This window comes from Heterobasidion irregulare (assembly GCF_000320585.1).
Source record: "Heterobasidion irregulare TC 32-1 unplaced genomic scaffold scaffold_14, whole genome shotgun sequence".
Classification (NCBI taxonomy): Eukaryota; Fungi; Basidiomycota; class Agaricomycetes; order Russulales; family Bondarzewiaceae; genus Heterobasidion; species Heterobasidion irregulare.
Window position 1 is genome coordinate 1,223,656 of NW_009258210.1, and position 17,068 is coordinate 1,240,723.

General features: G+C 58.4%; 5 protein-coding genes across 5 annotated transcripts; 3 read left to right on the forward strand and 2 right to left on the reverse strand.

Moving 5' to 3' along the window:
• Positions 1-1,106: 1,106 nt before the first annotated feature.
• HETIRDRAFT_482822 (uncharacterized protein) lies at positions 1,107-3,308 on the forward strand. Its single transcript, XM_009555212.1, has 6 exons — positions 1,107-1,490; positions 1,547-1,616; positions 1,735-1,835; positions 2,130-2,364; positions 2,422-3,049; positions 3,106-3,308. Exons 1-6 carry the CDS (start codon positions 1,130-1,132, stop codon positions 3,181-3,183), a joined length of 1,473 nt encoding a protein of 490 aa, XP_009553507.1. The 5' UTR covers positions 1,107-1,129; the 3' UTR covers positions 3,184-3,308.
• A 361-nt stretch (positions 3,309-3,669) lies between these two features.
• Positions 3,670-4,645, reverse strand: HETIRDRAFT_456514 (uncharacterized protein; the record flags this gene model as incomplete). The annotated part of the gene is made up of 4 exons (XM_009555213.1): positions 3,670-3,980; positions 4,040-4,138; positions 4,201-4,507; positions 4,598-4,645. The coding sequence occupies 4 exons, from the start codon at positions 4,643-4,645 to the stop codon at positions 3,670-3,672; spliced, it is 765 nt and encodes a 254-aa protein (XP_009553508.1).
• Positions 4,646-6,380: 1,735 nt separating this feature from the next.
• HETIRDRAFT_157655 (P-type ATPase) lies at positions 6,381-14,977 on the forward strand (the record flags this gene model as incomplete). Its single annotated transcript, XM_009555214.1, has 21 exons — positions 6,381-6,486; positions 10,737-10,929; positions 10,984-11,268; positions 11,320-11,437; positions 11,491-11,548; positions 11,610-11,627; positions 11,693-12,258; positions 12,309-12,530; positions 12,589-12,837; positions 12,939-13,022; positions 13,078-13,192; positions 13,249-13,335; positions 13,395-13,540; positions 13,601-13,715; positions 13,770-13,813; positions 13,864-14,097; positions 14,154-14,296; positions 14,351-14,376; positions 14,432-14,615; positions 14,674-14,763; positions 14,818-14,977. 21 exons carry the CDS (start codon positions 6,381-6,383, stop codon positions 14,975-14,977), a joined length of 3,243 nt encoding a protein of 1,080 aa, XP_009553509.1.
• A 289-nt stretch (positions 14,978-15,266) lies between these two features.
• Positions 15,267-15,824, reverse strand: HETIRDRAFT_423631 (uncharacterized protein; the record flags this gene model as incomplete). The annotated part of the gene is made up of 2 exons (XM_009555215.1): positions 15,267-15,527; positions 15,573-15,824. The coding sequence occupies 2 exons, from the start codon at positions 15,822-15,824 to the stop codon at positions 15,267-15,269; spliced, it is 513 nt and encodes a 170-aa protein (XP_009553510.1).
• A 448-nt stretch (positions 15,825-16,272) lies between these two features.
• On the forward strand, positions 16,273-16,977 carry HETIRDRAFT_108286 (uncharacterized protein; the record flags this gene model as incomplete). Its single annotated transcript, XM_009555216.1, has 2 exons — positions 16,273-16,491; positions 16,567-16,977. The coding sequence occupies 2 exons, from the start codon at positions 16,273-16,275 to the stop codon at positions 16,975-16,977; spliced, it is 630 nt and encodes a 209-aa protein (XP_009553511.1).
• Between the last annotated feature and the right edge of the window lie 91 nt (positions 16,978-17,068).

Genomic DNA, 17,068 nt, shown 5'->3' on the forward strand with positions numbered 1-17,068 from the left:
GCGCGCCCCCGCGACGAGGGTGGTCTTATATATGAACGCACGCACTCGGCTTGTCAGAAAAATCGATCACCCTTATTTCCGGTGATAACTTCTTTAGCTCTGCTCACCTTCTATGCTCGGAAAAAAGCGGTTCAATCGAGGCAACAGGCACATGTATTCTGCACGACGCCATAAAAGCGCCATAAAGAAGAAATGCGGCCGAATTGCTTCCTTGCGAGTTATCCGACATAAGTCAGGCTAGCTCAGGGCCTGTATTTTGCCTGACCACAAGGCGAGACTGGGCGAGACGGGGCAGACGAGGGCGGACACACGGCCCAAGAAGCCTAGCGCCACTGCTTTTGGAAATCACGCAGACAGATCAGGAAGCCTCAATTACGCACCAGATCTCAGATCCGCGACCTCGACTCGTCACGTGACAGTGCCCGTGCACGGAGATTCGGAGACATCGCGGCGAGCAGGAGCACTGACACCGACTCCTCCTTCGCCGAGCGCGACAATAGTCGAAGCAGCTAGTCGTCTTCGTGTCATCGTCGTTCCCCCCTGTGACGACCGACCGTTGGCCACAGCAAATCAGATCACGCTCATGCTCGACGTGCAAGCCCACGCTGCAGAGCACAATGGTTCTCGGTGGACAGGGGCGATGAGTTCGGGGCGCTCGTTCCCTGGATGGTTATGTACGTGCCAGCTCTGTGGTTGTGGCAACCCTTCCATAACTTGACCATACTTTTCCAAGGCTATCCATCGCGCCCAACGTAAAGCACCGCATTTAGGAGCCAAATCTCCTTTTTGGGTTCCCATATCAAGGTAGTGCTACCTCTATCTTGAGCGGCATCTGTTATGAATTTCTCTGCGTAATAAATACATCAGCTATACTAGCGGTGCACCAACTGATAGATCATACCCTTCACCTACTCTGTCAGTAACATGATGCGAATGGACATGAAACCCACGGTGGCGAGCGCCCGCCTCCCGAGCGCCAGTGGGCGCAGTCGATGGCATCCCAGGCCGTAGAGTCGGACCGCAGTTTCCCACTTAAGCTTCACAGTTTTCCGTGTTAAAACACCCATGTGCCCACCCCCACCATCGTTTGTTCGTTCTTCCCTGCAAGAGTCCTCAGCACGGACATCAGATGCTCAAGGCAATCGTTCGCCCCCGGTGGTCTCGCTTTGAGAGCATTCCTCATCCCGTTTCAACTCTTCCCCCTCCGACTTCTAAACGTCACCCTTTCTACACCTATGTCCGACGCCGACTGATTCGGCTGCTCACTGCCATCGTTTTCACCTGTGTTCTTGGAGTGTTTCTCCTACGCTCCTACATCTGGCAAGAGTCGGCCCCTCTCGTATTGCTCCCACCAGATCGAGACGAGACTCTTCCGCCAAACTATCACGACTGGTATGAAAAAGAGAAATCGTTGCCGCAGCACGACATCTCCTTGCCATATCCGCAGGGGAGTGAGGGGCATTATCTATGGATTGCCAACCATGCCACAGGTGCGCCCATCCTCTCTCAGCCTACACATGGACACAGTCCTCATATACGAGCTCAGGCGTCGGCTGGGGAAATGTCATGCAGGAGGCCCTGCTGAACGCGCATCTAGCTTATCTTTCACGAAGGATGTGAGTTTTTGAACTCATTTGCTGCGGTCCGCAGTGCGAGCTACTACCCCTCAAATTTTCACGGCTTGGCCCGATCTTGTCCTAAACGGAACCAAATTTACTGACTGCTGCGCTTTAGATATGTTTTCGACAGCTACACTTGGAACGCTGATACGGAGTACTCGGATTATAACGGCCATTTAATTCCCTCTCGCATCCCACTCACGGCGCTTGTCTCCGGTGAGTTCCTTTTCATGTCCCTCATTTTCATCTCTCTATCTCGGTTGCCGCACGGCCGACCCATTTCGAGAAAGTTCCCAGTGTGCGGAATTGTAGAGACCGGATTACATTTCTCGGTGCATCTGCTTCGATTCCAGGAGTGGTGTTAGAAAGGTGATAGCTTCCCTATCGGGGTGTACAATTGACGCCGTCTGATGTCTATCCAACGTGGTTTGCACGACAAGCCCACAGGCGCTCTTTTTAAACGCTCTCGTCACGATGAACCTTGTGCAGCGCTGATTAAGTTTGGTGCAGGGCCTATGGCAGGTGCGGCCTTCGTGGAACCCGAGACCCACCCCCCTGCAGTGATTCCCGAATTTTTCCACGAGGTCTGCCGCACAAAGACGGTCATTGACCCATCAGATATGAGGATCAAACTCTTTGATGCATCGGCCATGACAACGATCAGCGCATGGATCGATAAACTTGCACGAGTGGAGGACCGGTGTGTTGAGATCATGCCCAAGACAAACTCTATCTTTGAATTTTGGTAAAACAGCTCATCGATGCATCATTGGCTGTCATCTGACTTTATTATGGCACACAGGATCTTTGGCAGCTCAGCGCGGATGCTCGACATCTGGCCCTCTTTTTCCAAGTCTCCCATTTTAACCCAGTTTGCATGGTCGCCGCTAGTAATATCCGCTGTTGAATCGAATCGTGCGGTCGTACACCCATCCATCATTGACACGGGTAATAGTACGCAGGATCTTCGTGTGCCTCTTCCTGGGCTCCTAGCGCTTCATATACGAAGAGGGGACTTTGACGAGCACTGCAAACACTTCGCGCGGTGGTCATCGCGATACAACGCGTTCAACGAGATACCATCGTTGCCTGACAAATTCGAACCCCCGGAAGGCGGCGGCGCAGGAGAAAACACTCCGGAGAACTTCGAGATCTACGCCAAACATTGCTTTCCCACTATCGAACAAATTGTGGGGCGTGTTGCAGATGTGCTGAAGACGCCAGAGGGACAGAATATAAGCAGGGTGTATGTGCTGACGAACGGTAAAAGGGACTGGCTGGACGAGCTCAAATCCAAGTTGGGGGAGCTGAAGCAATGGGAGAGCGTGCACACAAGCCGAGATTTACATTTGAGCTGGGAACAGAAGTTCGTAGCTCAGGCGGTCGACATGCTGATCGCACAACGGGCAGAAGTATACATAGGAAACGGGGTAAGTATCTACTCGTCCAATACAGAGGTCAAACTCATATTGCTTTCGGATCATAGTTTTCGAGTTTGACGTCGAACGTCAATGTTTTGCGCCTATCTCACGGATTCAAGTCTGAGACAATTCGGTTCTGGTAACGCTGCTAGGCTTAGCTGGGTGATGCAAAATATACTATAGCGCTGTCGACCGGGCAGGTATAGAAGGGTACAGGCATCATATAAATTATTCGCTGTAATGTGACCGATTCTAAAGATCTGCTGCTAATTGCGCCCGGCTGCAGGGATTGAGCACCTTGTGGCGAACATCGGTGTGGTAAGACCAAGGCATCGTTTACCAGCGCACTAGCCAGAAATCCGGGAAATGAGATCCTAGATTGGAAATGTGTCAAACGGAATCAAATCTGGCGGTGCGGCCAGCACTGTACCATGTCAGGATGTGACTTTCGGCAGAGCGGATCATGCCGCTCGTTTGAAGCAGTTGATGGTACCCCCGGCTAACGTACAACCCTCATAATCGATCAGCGCGACAATCAGTGTGCAAAGGGGTCAAGACATTTCCATTTGTTGTGTAGAACAAACCATAGTCATACACTTCGTCCTCTCACTTGCCGTTGTAGTTTATTTTTAGGAGACTTCGACTCGGTTCAAGTACGACCTGCGCGAATACCATGCCCGATCGGCGCGTTTATTCGGAGGGGCGGTATTTGCGTTTCCATTTGCGTTGACAGCGTTGTTGGCCACTCCAGCATTCCCGACCACTCTGTTATTTCCGACTGCTCCGTTGTTACCGACCGCTCCATTGTTTCCGACCGCATTATTACCCACGGCCCCGTTGTTTTGATTTCCTCCATTATTGCCTGCGTTCACGTTCGGGGGCGGAGGTGCATTCGGGTTTGCATTGTTGGTATTTGGAGGAGGCGGAGGGCGGGCACCGTCTGAGCGAATAGTTTTGATCAAAAACCAGTATATGAAGCACAGATTAGCCATAACGCACTGTTTCGATTCCCTTGCCTACGGATATGGGGCGGCGGAGGAGCGGCATCCCTGGGGTGAGGAACAGGCGGAGGAGGCAGTGGAGATGAGAGCAGGGGACCTTCGGACACCAGGACGATGTTGAGAGAGCGTACTCGTGTATGAATACAAGTTGATGCTCACCGGCTCTCCTCGCAACACCGTCAGATGATACAACAGATCCATCGACTGCATTATCACTGGGCGACGTCGCGTTGGCAGCAACAATTGGACTTGGAGTGACGGTGCCAATCACAACGTGGTTTAGGTCGAGATCAACGGCGCGATGGTCAAGGGAAGAAGACGAGGGCGTCGGAGCAGCGTGCGCAAGGCTTGCTGAGAGCGCAAGGGTAAGAACGGCGATCCGCGTCAACGCGAACATGTCGAAAAATTTGGGGGGTTGCGAAAGAAAATAGAAAGGCTGGAGAGAGAGAAGCGAATGGTGCTCGACCTGTCAAAGGCTGCAAGATGGAGAACGAGACGGCATGGTCTTCGCGTCTTATAGTGCGTCAATGCCATCACAAGGAAACGGTGGTCGTACCCGCAGCAGAATAGCGAGTATCCATGAGCGCATATCCACGAAAAGCATGTTCTATGTGCCATGCCGACAAGCAAATCGCTGCGGAGAATCGCCATCCAACACACGGCTTGTGGACTCGGATAAGATATATATCAAGGGAGACATCGAGCAGAGCTAAGATCCATGGTTTGCAAACGGCGTGTGTCGAAAATTTGAGGCCATGCAATGACCACGCGCAGGTTCGATATACAAGGTATTCGCATGAGCGCTGGACAATGAAGAGCGGCGGCTTATTTTTCTGCAGTTGTGCTTGGCACCACATACTAGCCAAGACAGCAGCTGCAAGGTTGTGAGAAGTTGTGAAGTCTCGAGAAGAAGCATGCCGCCACATAGCTACCTGGATTCCATATCACAGGTAGAAACAGGGTCCAATGACTTGTGGGGAAGATATACGGGGGATTCAAGACCTAGATGAGATTGACTGACGTGCTTCTTCCCGCCCTTTTGAACAAGAGCATATGGCGACAAGACCAGTGGAGCCACTTCTTGCATTTATTGAAGAATGATTGAAGCCATCAATGAGCGTAACCTATCAAGGACAACCCTGATTCTGTAAACACCTGCTGTCAAGTCAACAAGAGAGGATCTGCTGCGCGAAGAGGCGAGAACCTGAATCTCATGAACTGCTGTAAAGCTGTCCAGCCTTGAGAAATCATGACATCGGGCATCGGGATAACGCACTGACGGGGACGCGAGCTGATGTTATGTAGGAAATCAAGGAGACGTCGCGCGCTCTGTAAGTTTGTTCGTCGCAATTGAATGCCATAGTAGACGGGAAAGTCCTGCCTTATTCCATAGTCTGGGGTCATGGGAGTGCTGCTGGAGTAGCGGCGACGCCATGAAGCCATGTTAAAGTCGGAGTCCGTAATCAGTTGTTTCTCCACTTCGTCCACGACCTGAGTTCCTCTCATACTCCATCTTGCTGCCCTTGAATTCAGGATACGCATTGTAGGGTGGTACTTGATCGAGCAGCACTTATCGCAGACCTAGCAAGAGCCGGGGCCCATCGCTGATTCCGCGCAAGCACATAAGTATGCATGCCGCCCGGCTCGCTGTACACTTTGAGCTTCAATCGTTTCCTTTCGGCAGCACACTTTTTGTCTATCCGACACCAAGATCTTCCTATTGGGCTGATCCGCGCTCTCGTCGTCCCCGATGGCTCCTGCACCGTGTCTGTCTCTGCGGAGCTTTCTGGTCGAAGCTGTTGACAGCTCCCTCCGCACCGTAGCGCCAAGCGGGTCTGTTTGCGGGGTTGAGGCTGTGAAGGCGCTCGCGAGACGGCGATCCTAACTTGTACTTGCTGCGGGAGTCTAGGCGCGACCCCGATGAATAACGTGTGTCGTTCTCACTAAATTCTTCCTCCAGGTGACAAGCGAGTGTCTTGGAATTCGTGGACTTTCTTTTATCACGACTCTGAGGCGACTGACTCAGTATACAAATGGCTTGCGTCAGTGGGAGGTGCTCGAAGCCGAAGAGACCTCAAGGCATCGCCCCGTGCCCCCGCCCATATTGCGCAGTCATTTTCTCGTGCAAGGTACGTCTGGGATCCGGGCCGACTATATATTTAGCAGGCATGGCGGGATCCCGACATTTGCTGCTGCGCATACCTGCGCCCGCCAGGAGGCGCGGCTATAAAGCGCAGGCATTCTGACCTTTCTACTCCAATATTTGCCTGCGCTCTCGACCACACTCTTTGCCTCTGGCGCCGTCCTTCTTTTTGTTTCCCCTCGACTTTGTTATCACCATGCTCGCGCTGTCTCGCCTCTTTGCCTTGTGTGCCCTCGGTTTGGCGGCCTCCGTGAGCGCCGCCCCGATCCAAGTAGCGCGCTCCTCCGCCTTGAGCGGCCAAGGTCCGTTAGCAGTGCGCGCGGCCAGCCTCGTCTCGCGCTCACCTTTGCGGCTCTGCAGGGACGTACTTTGCGCCCGGCCTCGGCGCGTGCGGGATCACGAACGCGGATACGGACTACATCGTGGCTGTGTCGACGACCGTCTTTGACAGCTACCCGTGCGCCTCTTGTCTCACGTACCGTGTCGCTCTGTGCTGATCGTCGTCTCTAACAGCGGCGCCACCGCCAACACGAACGAGTGTGTCTTTGCCTCGATCTGATCCTCATTGGCGATTCTTATTGTTATGCCCACAGTAACCCCATATGCAACCAGCAAATCACCGCGACGTGTAAGAACCTCTCTCCGTCTGCCGCGTGTGCGTGTCCCTCGCAAGGTCTGACGATATATGTCCGTCCGCAGATGGCACCAAGTCCGTGACGGTCACTGTCGTCGACCGCTGTGAAGGCTGCTCGGAGAACGACCTGGACTTTTCGCCCGTGGCGTTCCAGCAGCTCGCGGACGAGTCCCTGGGGCGGATCGACATCTCGTGGAGTTATGCAGACGGGACTGCCACGACGGCGGCCGCGGCGGCGTCCTCGTCTTCCTCCGCCGCGGCGGCGGTAGCGACCTCTACCGCGCGCACGGAGGCTTCCTCAGCGGCAGCCGCGTCGGCGTCCGCGCACACAAGCGGATTCGACCCCTCTCGCGGGTCCAAGTCGTGGAAGGAAGGCCCGCCGCGGTCTGCTTGATGCAGCGACGGCGGGGTTTGTCGGTGGCTGGATGACCTCTCCATGTGCACGGACACGGACAGTTCTGGGGCCATCGGACACTTGGCTGTTTCCCTCTTTACCTGTTTTGCGTGCGTCGTTCGTCGTTGGACCGTACATACGTAGAGTCTGGATGCGCCGCGTGCGGGGACCGTCGAGCGCTGCGCGCTGCCTGCGTTGCTGGCCACTCGGGTGCACGTCGATCACGGTGTCGTGGGCGGGACACCTATATATATTATCTTCTGCGATGATCGAGATTGAACGTTCTGAGGACTGCATTAAAGCTGCATCAAGTACTTATCCCCTCGGATCGACAGGAGGGCGACGCGCCCACTGTACTTGAGGCCGGGCCAAACAAGACGGCTGCTTATCGGGTCGTCGCAAGTGGAGGACATGATCGATATAACACCTATATAGCAGCGTATAACATGCACGGTCCGTCTGTGGATTATTCTAGGGAAGCGTATGCAGTACATCGGCAATGACATTGATAGTCCCAACGGCCAGCAGACGCGGGACGGGGACAGGACAGGGCCCGCTCCCCTGGGTGCCTGAGCACCGCGCCCCTCCCGCTCTTGCTCTTGCGCGCCCCGGCCCACTCCCCTGGGTGCCTGAGCACCGCGCCCCTCCCGCTCTTGCTCTTGCGCGCCCCGGCACACTCCCCTGGGTGCCTGAGCACCGCGCCCCTCCCGCTCTTGCTCTTGCGCGCCCCGGCCCACTATACACGCGGCGGAGGGCACGTGGCGGACGGCGTGCGCCCGCCTCAGGCCGCCTTTTCGCGCCGCGCGCTCGGCCCCGCGGCGTGCTGCGCGCCGGCGTCGCACTGCTCGCGCTGGTCGAGGAGCGCGCGGAGGAGCGCGCCCTGGGCGTCGATGGCGGCGGCGAGCTTGGCGACCTGCGCGGCGAGGTCGCTGTCGGACGCGTGCGGGGTCGCGTGGGCGTGGGCGTAAGCGTGGGCGTTGCGTGGGGAGGCGGGCGGCGGGGAGACGGGGCGGGGGGCGCGGGGGCGGCGGTGCGGCAGGGTGGGGGAGAGGGCTGTGGAGAAGAGGCGCGGGCTTTGTGGGGCCTGTGGGAGGATCTGCGGGAGAGGGATGAGGGGGATGAGCAGAGAGATGCAGGTCGGGGCGGGGCGGCGCACCTCGTCTTGTGTCATTTCGTTCCAGACGATGCTGAACTCGCGGCCGAGGACGAAGCTGGGGAGGGCGATGAGGAGGAGGCCGAAGACGAGGAGGGGGATGGTGATGAGGCGGCCGAGGAAGGAGCGCGGGGTGATCTCGCCGTAGCCGACGGTGGTGATCGCTGTGATGGGCGGGGGGGTGAGGGCGCGCGTTTAGGGACGGGACGGGAGGGGACTCACTGACGATGACGAACCTGGGCGGGCGTGCGGGCGGGGGTCAGATCAGTGGGGGGTGGGGGGAGTGTGCGGCGGACGTACCAGGCGGCTGCGGGGATGGACTGGAGGACGGAGGTGAGGCGGGAGCTGGGGGCGAGAGGGAGGGTGCGTGCGTACCGCAAACTGGCTAGGATCGCCGTCCGAGTTGATGAAGGTCTCGAGGATGTCATCCCAGGTGCCGCGTTCGATAAAGTAGCTACGGAGAGAGGTGAGAAGGGTGCAAGGGATGAGAGGAGGGGAGGACGGACAGGAGGGTGCTGAAGACGACGAGGACCATGAGGACGAAGAAGCTGAGGGCGAGGAGGGCGTGCTGGGAGCGGCGGAAGGAGAGGTACATGACCTCGATGGTGCTGGAGGAGGTTAGGATATCAGTGCGGGGCGGAGGAGGGAGAGGACAGCAGACGTGCAGGAGGAGGGTGTTGTTGTAGCGGAAGGGGCGGAATACGCGGAGGAGGCGGAAGGTGCGGAGGATGGAGAAGCGGAAGAGGGTGGACTGTGCGGGGCGCGGTGAGCAGAGCAGAGCAGAGCAGAGGGTAGAGGGGGAGGAAAAGAACGCGCACGGTGTCCTGCTGGAGGGCGATCTCGACATAGTAGGGGAGGATGGCGAGGAGGTCTATGATGCCGAAGAAGGCTGGGGAGGACGGGGGGAGGGGTCAGCGGCGACGAGGGCGATGGACGGAGAGAGAGGGAGAGAGCGGGCGATACGAACAGCCGAGCCAGGCGAAGAGGGAGGGCCAGGAGTAGCTCCATGCGAGGGAGCGGGCGACATACTCGACGGTGAAGAGGGCGACGAGGGAGGACTCGAGACCGAACCAGGTTGCGCCGGAGATGGAGTGGAATGCGGGGACGGTCTCGAGGATTGTGACGAGGGCGGAGAAGGCGATGAGGGAGGTGATGGAGAAGTGGACGAGGAAGGCGGCGGGGGAGGAGGTGGGGTGCTCGAGGAGGGCGAGGAGGTCGCGTTTCCAGGCGGGGCGGATGTCGGGGTCGAGGTCGAGGTGGTCGCTGCGGGCGGGGCCGTCGTCGAGGGCGGGGGCGTTGCGGGCGGGGGAGAGGACGGCGAGCGGGATGGAGGACGCCATCAGACGAGCAGCGCGACCGCGAGCGCACTCGCCGCAAAAAGATCGCGGTGCTACCAGGAGGCGCGGTACATGCAAAAGGTGCTACCAGGGTTCGAACCTGGGTTCCGGGAACATACGGTCAAAATCCCGAGTGATGACCACTACACTATAGCACCGTGGCACGGACGGCGCGGAGGCGGGCGATGTCGGCGCGGCAGCACAGCACTGCCCGGGGGTGGTTACTGTTAGCGCCCGCCGCCCTCTTCCGCCGCGTCCGTCATGAGCGACGCCTTTGTCCGCCTCGTCAGCCAGTCCAACCCCGCCGCGGGCTATCCCCCCTCCGCCAGCCCCTACTCGTCCCAGGGCCCAACCCTCCTCGACCCCTTCTTCGACGACGACGACGACCGCGATGGCCCCGACTCCGCCTTTGGCCCCATCCCCCCAATGCGCAGCACCTCCTCCGGCCTCCCCCTCGCCCGCGACCCCGCCCCCCTCGCAGGCCAGTCCAGCATCTCCGACGCCGTCCCCCAAGGCTGGACCTTCGACGACGACGACGACCCCGCACAGTCCTCCCAGCCACACCACCCTCCTCCACCAAAGTCCGCGCACAGCGCTCCCAGGCTGAAGTGGTCCTGGCCCTGGCGCAAGGAGCGCGTCCTCACCGGCGAGCGCGTCGTCGCACTCAACACCCCCGACGCAAACAACGACTTTCCCTCTAACTACGTCTCCACCACAAAGTACAACCTCCTCACCTTCGTTCCCAAGTTCATCTTCGGTCAGCCGCCCTCTCTCTCCCTCCTCGCTCACACGCTCACACGCTCCCCCGCAGAGCAATTCTCCAAATACGCCAACCTCTTCTTCCTCTTCACCGCCTGCATCCAGCAGATACCCGGCGTATCTCCCACAAACAAGTGGACCACCATCGCTCCCCTCTCCGTCGTCCTCCTCGCATCCGCCTTCAAAGAGGGTCAGGAGGACCTGGTGAGTCCGCGCGCGTTCTCCCCTCCCCCCCCCTACCCCGCTCATCCCCGCACAGAAACGCCACCAGTCAGACTCGGAGCTCAATGCCCGCAAGGCAAAGGTTCTCACGCAGGCAGCCACCTTTGACTCCAAAAGATGGAAGGACATCCGCGTCGGAGACCTCGTCCGCGTGGAGAACAACGACTTTATCCCCGCCGATCTCATCCTCATCAGCTCCTCCGAGCCAGAGGGCCTCTGCTTCATCGAAACCTCAAACCTCGACGGGTGCGCCCCCGCCCTCTCCGCCCCCTTTTTACTTGTCTGACCACCTCCCCCCAGCGAAACAAATCTAAAGATCAAACAGGCCTCGCCCCACACCGCCTCCCTCACCGCACCTCACCTCGTCACCGCCCTCCGCGGCTCTCTCCGATCAGAGCACCCCAACAACTCTCTCTACACTTACGAGGGCACCCTCGATCTCACCACCGCACAGGGTTTCCCAAAGCAGGTCCCGCTCGGCCCCGATCAGATGCTCCTCCGCGGCGCCCAGATCCGCAACACCCCCTGGGCTTACGGCCTCGTCGTCTTCACCGGCCACGAGACAAAGCTCATGCGCAACGCAACGTGAGTCGTGCCCGTGCCCGTCCGCGCCGTCGCTGACCGCACCTTCTCAAGCGCCGCACCCATCAAGCGCACCGCCGTCGAGCGGCAGGTCAACGTCCAGATCGTATTTCTCTTCATCCTCCTGCTCGCCCTCTCCCTCGGCTCCACCATCGGCAGCAGCATTCGCTCCGTGCGTTCCTCTCCTCTTGCTTCCGCACTCCCGGCTGACACACGGCCGCGCAGTGGTTTTTTGCGGACAAGCAATGGTACCTGCTCGAGACCACGTCCCTCTCCGGTCGCGGTGCGTCGCCCTACTTTTTTCACTCCCGTCTGCGCTCCTCTTACGCGCTCCTCCTCCACAGCTACGGGTTTCATCGAAGGTGAGCGGCCCCGTCTCTCGGCCTGGTCCCCGCTCCGCCCCGCCCCGTCTGATCCGCCCCGTCAGACATCTTGACGTTCATCATTCTCTACAACAACCTGATCCCCATCTCCCTCATCGTCACCATGGAGGTCGTCAAGTTCCAGCAGGCACAGCTCATCAACTCGGACCTCGACATGTACTACGCCAAGACGGACACCCCCGCCCTCTGCCGCACCTCCTCCCTCGTCGAGGAGCTTGGCCAGATCGAGTACGTCTTTTCCGACAAGACGGGCACCCTCACCTGCAACGAGATGGAGTTCCGTTGCTGCTCCATCGGCGGCACCGCCTACGCCGACGAGGTCGACGAGTCCCGGCGCGACGCCGCCGACGACGCCGAGGGCAAGGACACCTGGCGCACCTTCAAGGACATGCGCGCCATCCTCGACGGCGCAGGCGCCAACCCCTTCCTCGACACCGCCGCCCCCGCCTCCGCCAGGGAACGCGACGTCCTCGTCGAGTTTCTCACCCTCCTCGCCGTCTGCCACACCGTCATCCCAGAGCTCAAGGACGGCAAGATGGTCTACCAGGCCAGCAGCCCCGACGAGGCCGCCCTCGTCGCCGGCGCGGAGCTCCTCGGCTTCCAGTTCCGCGTGCGTGCGTCGTGTCCCCCGTCCCCCGTCCCGTCTGACATCCGTTCCAGACCCGCAAGCCCAAGTCCATCTTTGTCGACGTGCTCGGCGTGTCCCAAGAGTTCCAGATCCTCAACGTCTGCGAGTTCAACTCGACCCGCAAGCGAATGTCCACCGTCGTCCGCGCCCCCGACGGCCGCATCAAGCTCTACTGCAAGGGCGCCGACACCGTCATCTTTGAGCGCCTCAGCAAGGTCCAGCCCTACAGCGAAAAGACCCTCGTCCACCTCGAGGTGAGAGCCACCCACCGTCCCCCACGACGGCGCCTCGACCGCTGACGTGTCTCCACAGGACTACGCGACCGAGGGCTTACGCACGCTCTGCATCGCCTACCGCGACATCCCAGAGTCCGAGTACAAGCAGTGGTCCGCCGTCTACGACCAGGCCGCCGCCACCATCAACGGCCGCGGCGACGCCCTCGACAAGGCCGCCGAGATCATCGAGCGCGACATGTTCCTCCTCGGCGCGACCGCCATCGAGGACAAGCTCCAGGAGGGCGTACCCGACGCCATCCACACCCTCCAGATGGCCGGCATAAAGGTCCGTCTCCCCCGCGCCATCCGCGCCACCCCTTTCCCCGCGCCATCCGCGCCACCCCCTTCCCCCGCGCCATCCCTTCCTCGCTCACTCGCCCCGCCCAGGTCTGGGTCTTGACCGGCGACAGGCAGGAGACCGCGATCAACATCGGCATGTCCTGCCGCCTGATCACAGAGTCGATGAACATGGTGAGCCCGCTCGCTCTCGTCCCTCCGCGGCCGTCCGACCGGGTGAGCCCGACAGGTCGTCATCAACGAGGAGACCATGCACGACACCAAGACCACCCTCGAGCGCCGTCTCACCGCCATCAAGAGCCAGCGCAGCTCCGGCGAGCTGGAAGAGCTCGCTCTCATCATCGGTGCGCCGCCTTGCGTTGCTCGTCGTCGTGCTTTTGTTGACGCGCGGCCCGCTCAGACGGCAAGAGCCTGACGTACGCGCTCGAAAAGGAGCTGTCCAAGACCTTCCTCGAACTCGCCATCATGTGCAAGGCCGTCATCTGCTGTCCGTCGCCTCCCTGTCCACCCTCGTCGGCGCTGACAAAAGATCGTTTTCCTACATAGGCCGCGTGTCCCCGCTCCAAAAGGCGCTCGTCGTCAAGCTCGTCAAGAAGAACCAAAAGTCCATCCTCTTGGCCATCGGCGACGGCGCCAACGACGTCAGCATGATCCAAGCCGCCCACGTCGGCATCGGCATCTCTGGCGTCGAGGCAAGTCTTTCCGCCTGCCCGCCCCCCCGCTGACACGCGAGCCTGACCAACACCGTGCAGGGTCTGCAAGCGGCGCGCTCCGCCGACATCGCCATCTCGCAGTTTCGCTTCCTCAAGAAGCTGCTCTTGGTCCACGGCGCCTGGAGCTACCAGCGCCTGTCCAAGCTCATCCTCTGTGCGTGACGTGCCCCGCACGCGTGCGCCCCGTGGCTCACCTCTCCTCGCGCAGACTCGTTCTACAAGAACATCGTGCTGTACATGACCCAGTTCTGGGTTCGTCACGTCTCGTGTTCCGCATACCCGTCTGACCCCGTCGCCGGCAGTTCTCGTTCTTCAACAACTTTTCGGGCCAGATCGCGTACGAGTCCTGGACCCTGTCCTTGTACAACGTCGTCTTCACCGTCCTTCCGCCGCTCGTCATCGGCGTCTTTGACCAGTTCGTCTCGGCCCGCATCCTCGATCGCTATCCACAGTTGTACATGCTCGGACAGCAAAACGCGTTCTTCACAAAGACCGCGTTCTGGCTCTGGGTCCTCAATGCCCTCTATCACAGTGTGGTGAGCGGTCCCGTTTCCCGCCCGTCTCTCCTCCGCCCTCACGGTACCCTCCACAGGTCCTGTTTGGGTTCTCCGTCATTCTCTTTTGGGGCGATCTCAAGCAGGCGACCGGGCTCGACTCTGGCCACTGGTACTGGGGGACCATGCTCTATCTTGCGGTGCTCCTGACCGTCCTAGGAAAAGCGGCCCTGGTGTCCGAGTAAGCGCCTTTGCATCTTCACCGGAACGAGCTGAAAGACTGCGCTCTTCTCAGCCTATGGACAAAGTACACCGTGGCCGGTACGTCGTCCACCTCCGTTTTCCCGTGTTCTCTGCTCAGCGCGTCCGACCGCAGCCATCCCCGGCTCCTTTGCGTTCACCATGCTCTTCCTGCCCTTGTACGCCGTCGTCGCCCCCGCCATCGGCTTTTCCCTCGAGTATCAAGGGCTGGTCCCGAGGCTCTGGACCGACGCCGTCTTTTACTTCATGCTCCTGCTTGTCCCGGTGTTTTGTCTCAGTCGGGACCTGGTTTGGAAGTAGTGCGTCCTCCGTTTCCTTTTTTTTTCGCATGCGCTCCGACGCTCACGGGGCGCACAGCTACAAGCGCACGTACATGCCCGCGTCGTACCACATCGCGCAGGAGATCCAAAAGTACAACATCCCCGACTACCGGCCGCGGCAGGAACAGTGCGTGCCGTCCCCGCGAGCGCTTCGCCTGCTGACCCCCCTCCCCGCGGACAGGTTCCAAAAGGCGATCAAGAAGGTGCGCGCCGTCCAGCGCATGCGGCGCAATCGCGGCTTTGCGTTCAGCCAGACGGAGAACCCGGGACGCCAGGACCAGTCGCGCCTCATTCGCGCGTACGACACGTCAAAGTCGGACGCGCGCCCGTCGGGGTATTGATCCGGGCGGTTCCTTTTTATTCTCCTTGGACGGTGCACGGACAGATGTACTCTAGTAATGATACTCATGCCATCTTGCTACTCCTTTACGCGCCTTCTCGCGGTTGGAGTCATTCGCCGAGACAGACATCTGATATAGACGTAAAATTCGTGAAAAGAGCTAATGGCCGTATAATTTCCGATCATCTGTAGAGTCCTCCATCCGTCCATCGGTACTTCCGCATAGCTCCACAAAAGCCCAACCATAAAACCTCCATGCGACAATAACGGGAAAGAAAATATATCGTAGGTCATAAGTTACGTGCACGCCGATACTCTTGTACCTGTGCACTGTACACAACAGCAGAGCATACCCTATGCTTTGCCCCTGCACCGACAATTATCGTAGGTGTATCAGCTGGGTCGTGTCCATGACGCCTAAGAATGTTTATGGTAATGGATTCGCCCGAGGCCATAGCTTTCTTCGACATGATGAAACGATTGAATCCTATATCCACGCCTCCATTCGTGACAGCAAACGAAACAGGTACGAGTACCCCTGGACCAAGGACCTAACTCATTGTGAGTGGAAATGCCTGAAAAAAAGACAGACATACAGGAACCAAGGGAGGGGCAAGGCCGTAATCCATAAACTCCATAAATGGGACAGTAGGAGCGTCGTAAAACCACGGTGCACCTGCCGCGGCAGCCTGCTCAGGATAGGCGAAAGAGATGCCCAACGCGATACATAGGTTGTGCTGCCTGCGTTTGATGTCTGGTCCGGCAGGTCCATAATCGGTAAAGTGGAGGTCGGTGGAATCTTGCCCGGGGAAGCGAGCACCAAGCCACCCATGGTACATATTAGCCATAGCTGAAGTCGAATGTTAGCAAAGTGAAGGACATAAGAAACATATGCTTCGAACCTGGATGCTTATCTATAGAATTAGATATATATAAAAGTAGTGCCTGGTGGTAGTCTAATGATACGGTGATGGTCTGGACATCGAAGGACTGAAGCGTGAAGGGTGCCGGGGCCGCTGGGCTGGCGGGGCAGTCGAAACAGCCGCGTGATCAGTGGCCGGTTGTACTCAAAACAGATTTACATGGGCCAACATTCGACATCGACATTCAATGACCAACTTGCACCATCCACTGCGCACCTGCCTTGTACCGCCCTCTTCAAGCTTCATGGATCACCGAAACATATGTGACGTGAGTATTCAAGAGCTCGTGAATCGCGTGTACTTGACGGAACTTGGTTGTTTTTGACCATAGGTGAACACATCTTCGCCATCTTCGCCGGCAGCCCTTGACCATATGCTTTCGCCGCGTCGTACCACCAGGAACCGCTGGGAGGAGGCGTTGATGAGCATGCCTGGCGCACCTGCGTACCATTTCGTCACCGACGAGCAGCTTGACAAGATGTTCTTAAGTTTGGGATGCAAACCGTCCGAGCTTGCCGCACGGCGTGCGGATTATGATAAGCGGATGGATTCCATGTTGGATCTAACCGGGGGAAAGATCCCCTTCATCGGTGTACGTTTACTCCGCCACGCCACGCAATCTTTCATGGCGGACTGACTTGAATGTCGTTGGGTTGTTGCTTGTTAGGCCAAGCCGGTTGCGGGTGAACGCATTCATATTTTCACCATTACAAACGACCATCTTGCAATACGCCTTTGGGATGGAGGTTTGCAAGATGATGGCCAATTCCTTCTTGACTTGGTCGATTCTAGAACAAAGAAACCTGTCAACTCCCCCGCAGGATACAAGATTTACGTTCTTCCCCGTGTCGGTCGCATGTTGGGCATCCCCGGTCCACTCATGTCTTGGGAAGTGGCTACGAATATCCCACGCAAGGATATCAAGGATGGGGAGGAGAGGTTTAGTGTACTGGAGGGCAGTCCGTGCATGCTGCGGCGTCCTGGGAAGGATGATTTCTTCTTCGCGGTACCTGACAGAGCGAGGGACCCCCTGCCGGGTATGCAGCTCGCTACTCCTATCATGAGCTGGCAACAGTGAACTATCAATTTGTGTCTATGTATTTCTGGATCTTGTACTGTGGACGGTGTTCTGTCTCGCGCATATGTGTATTGTAAAATACTTGTTTGTT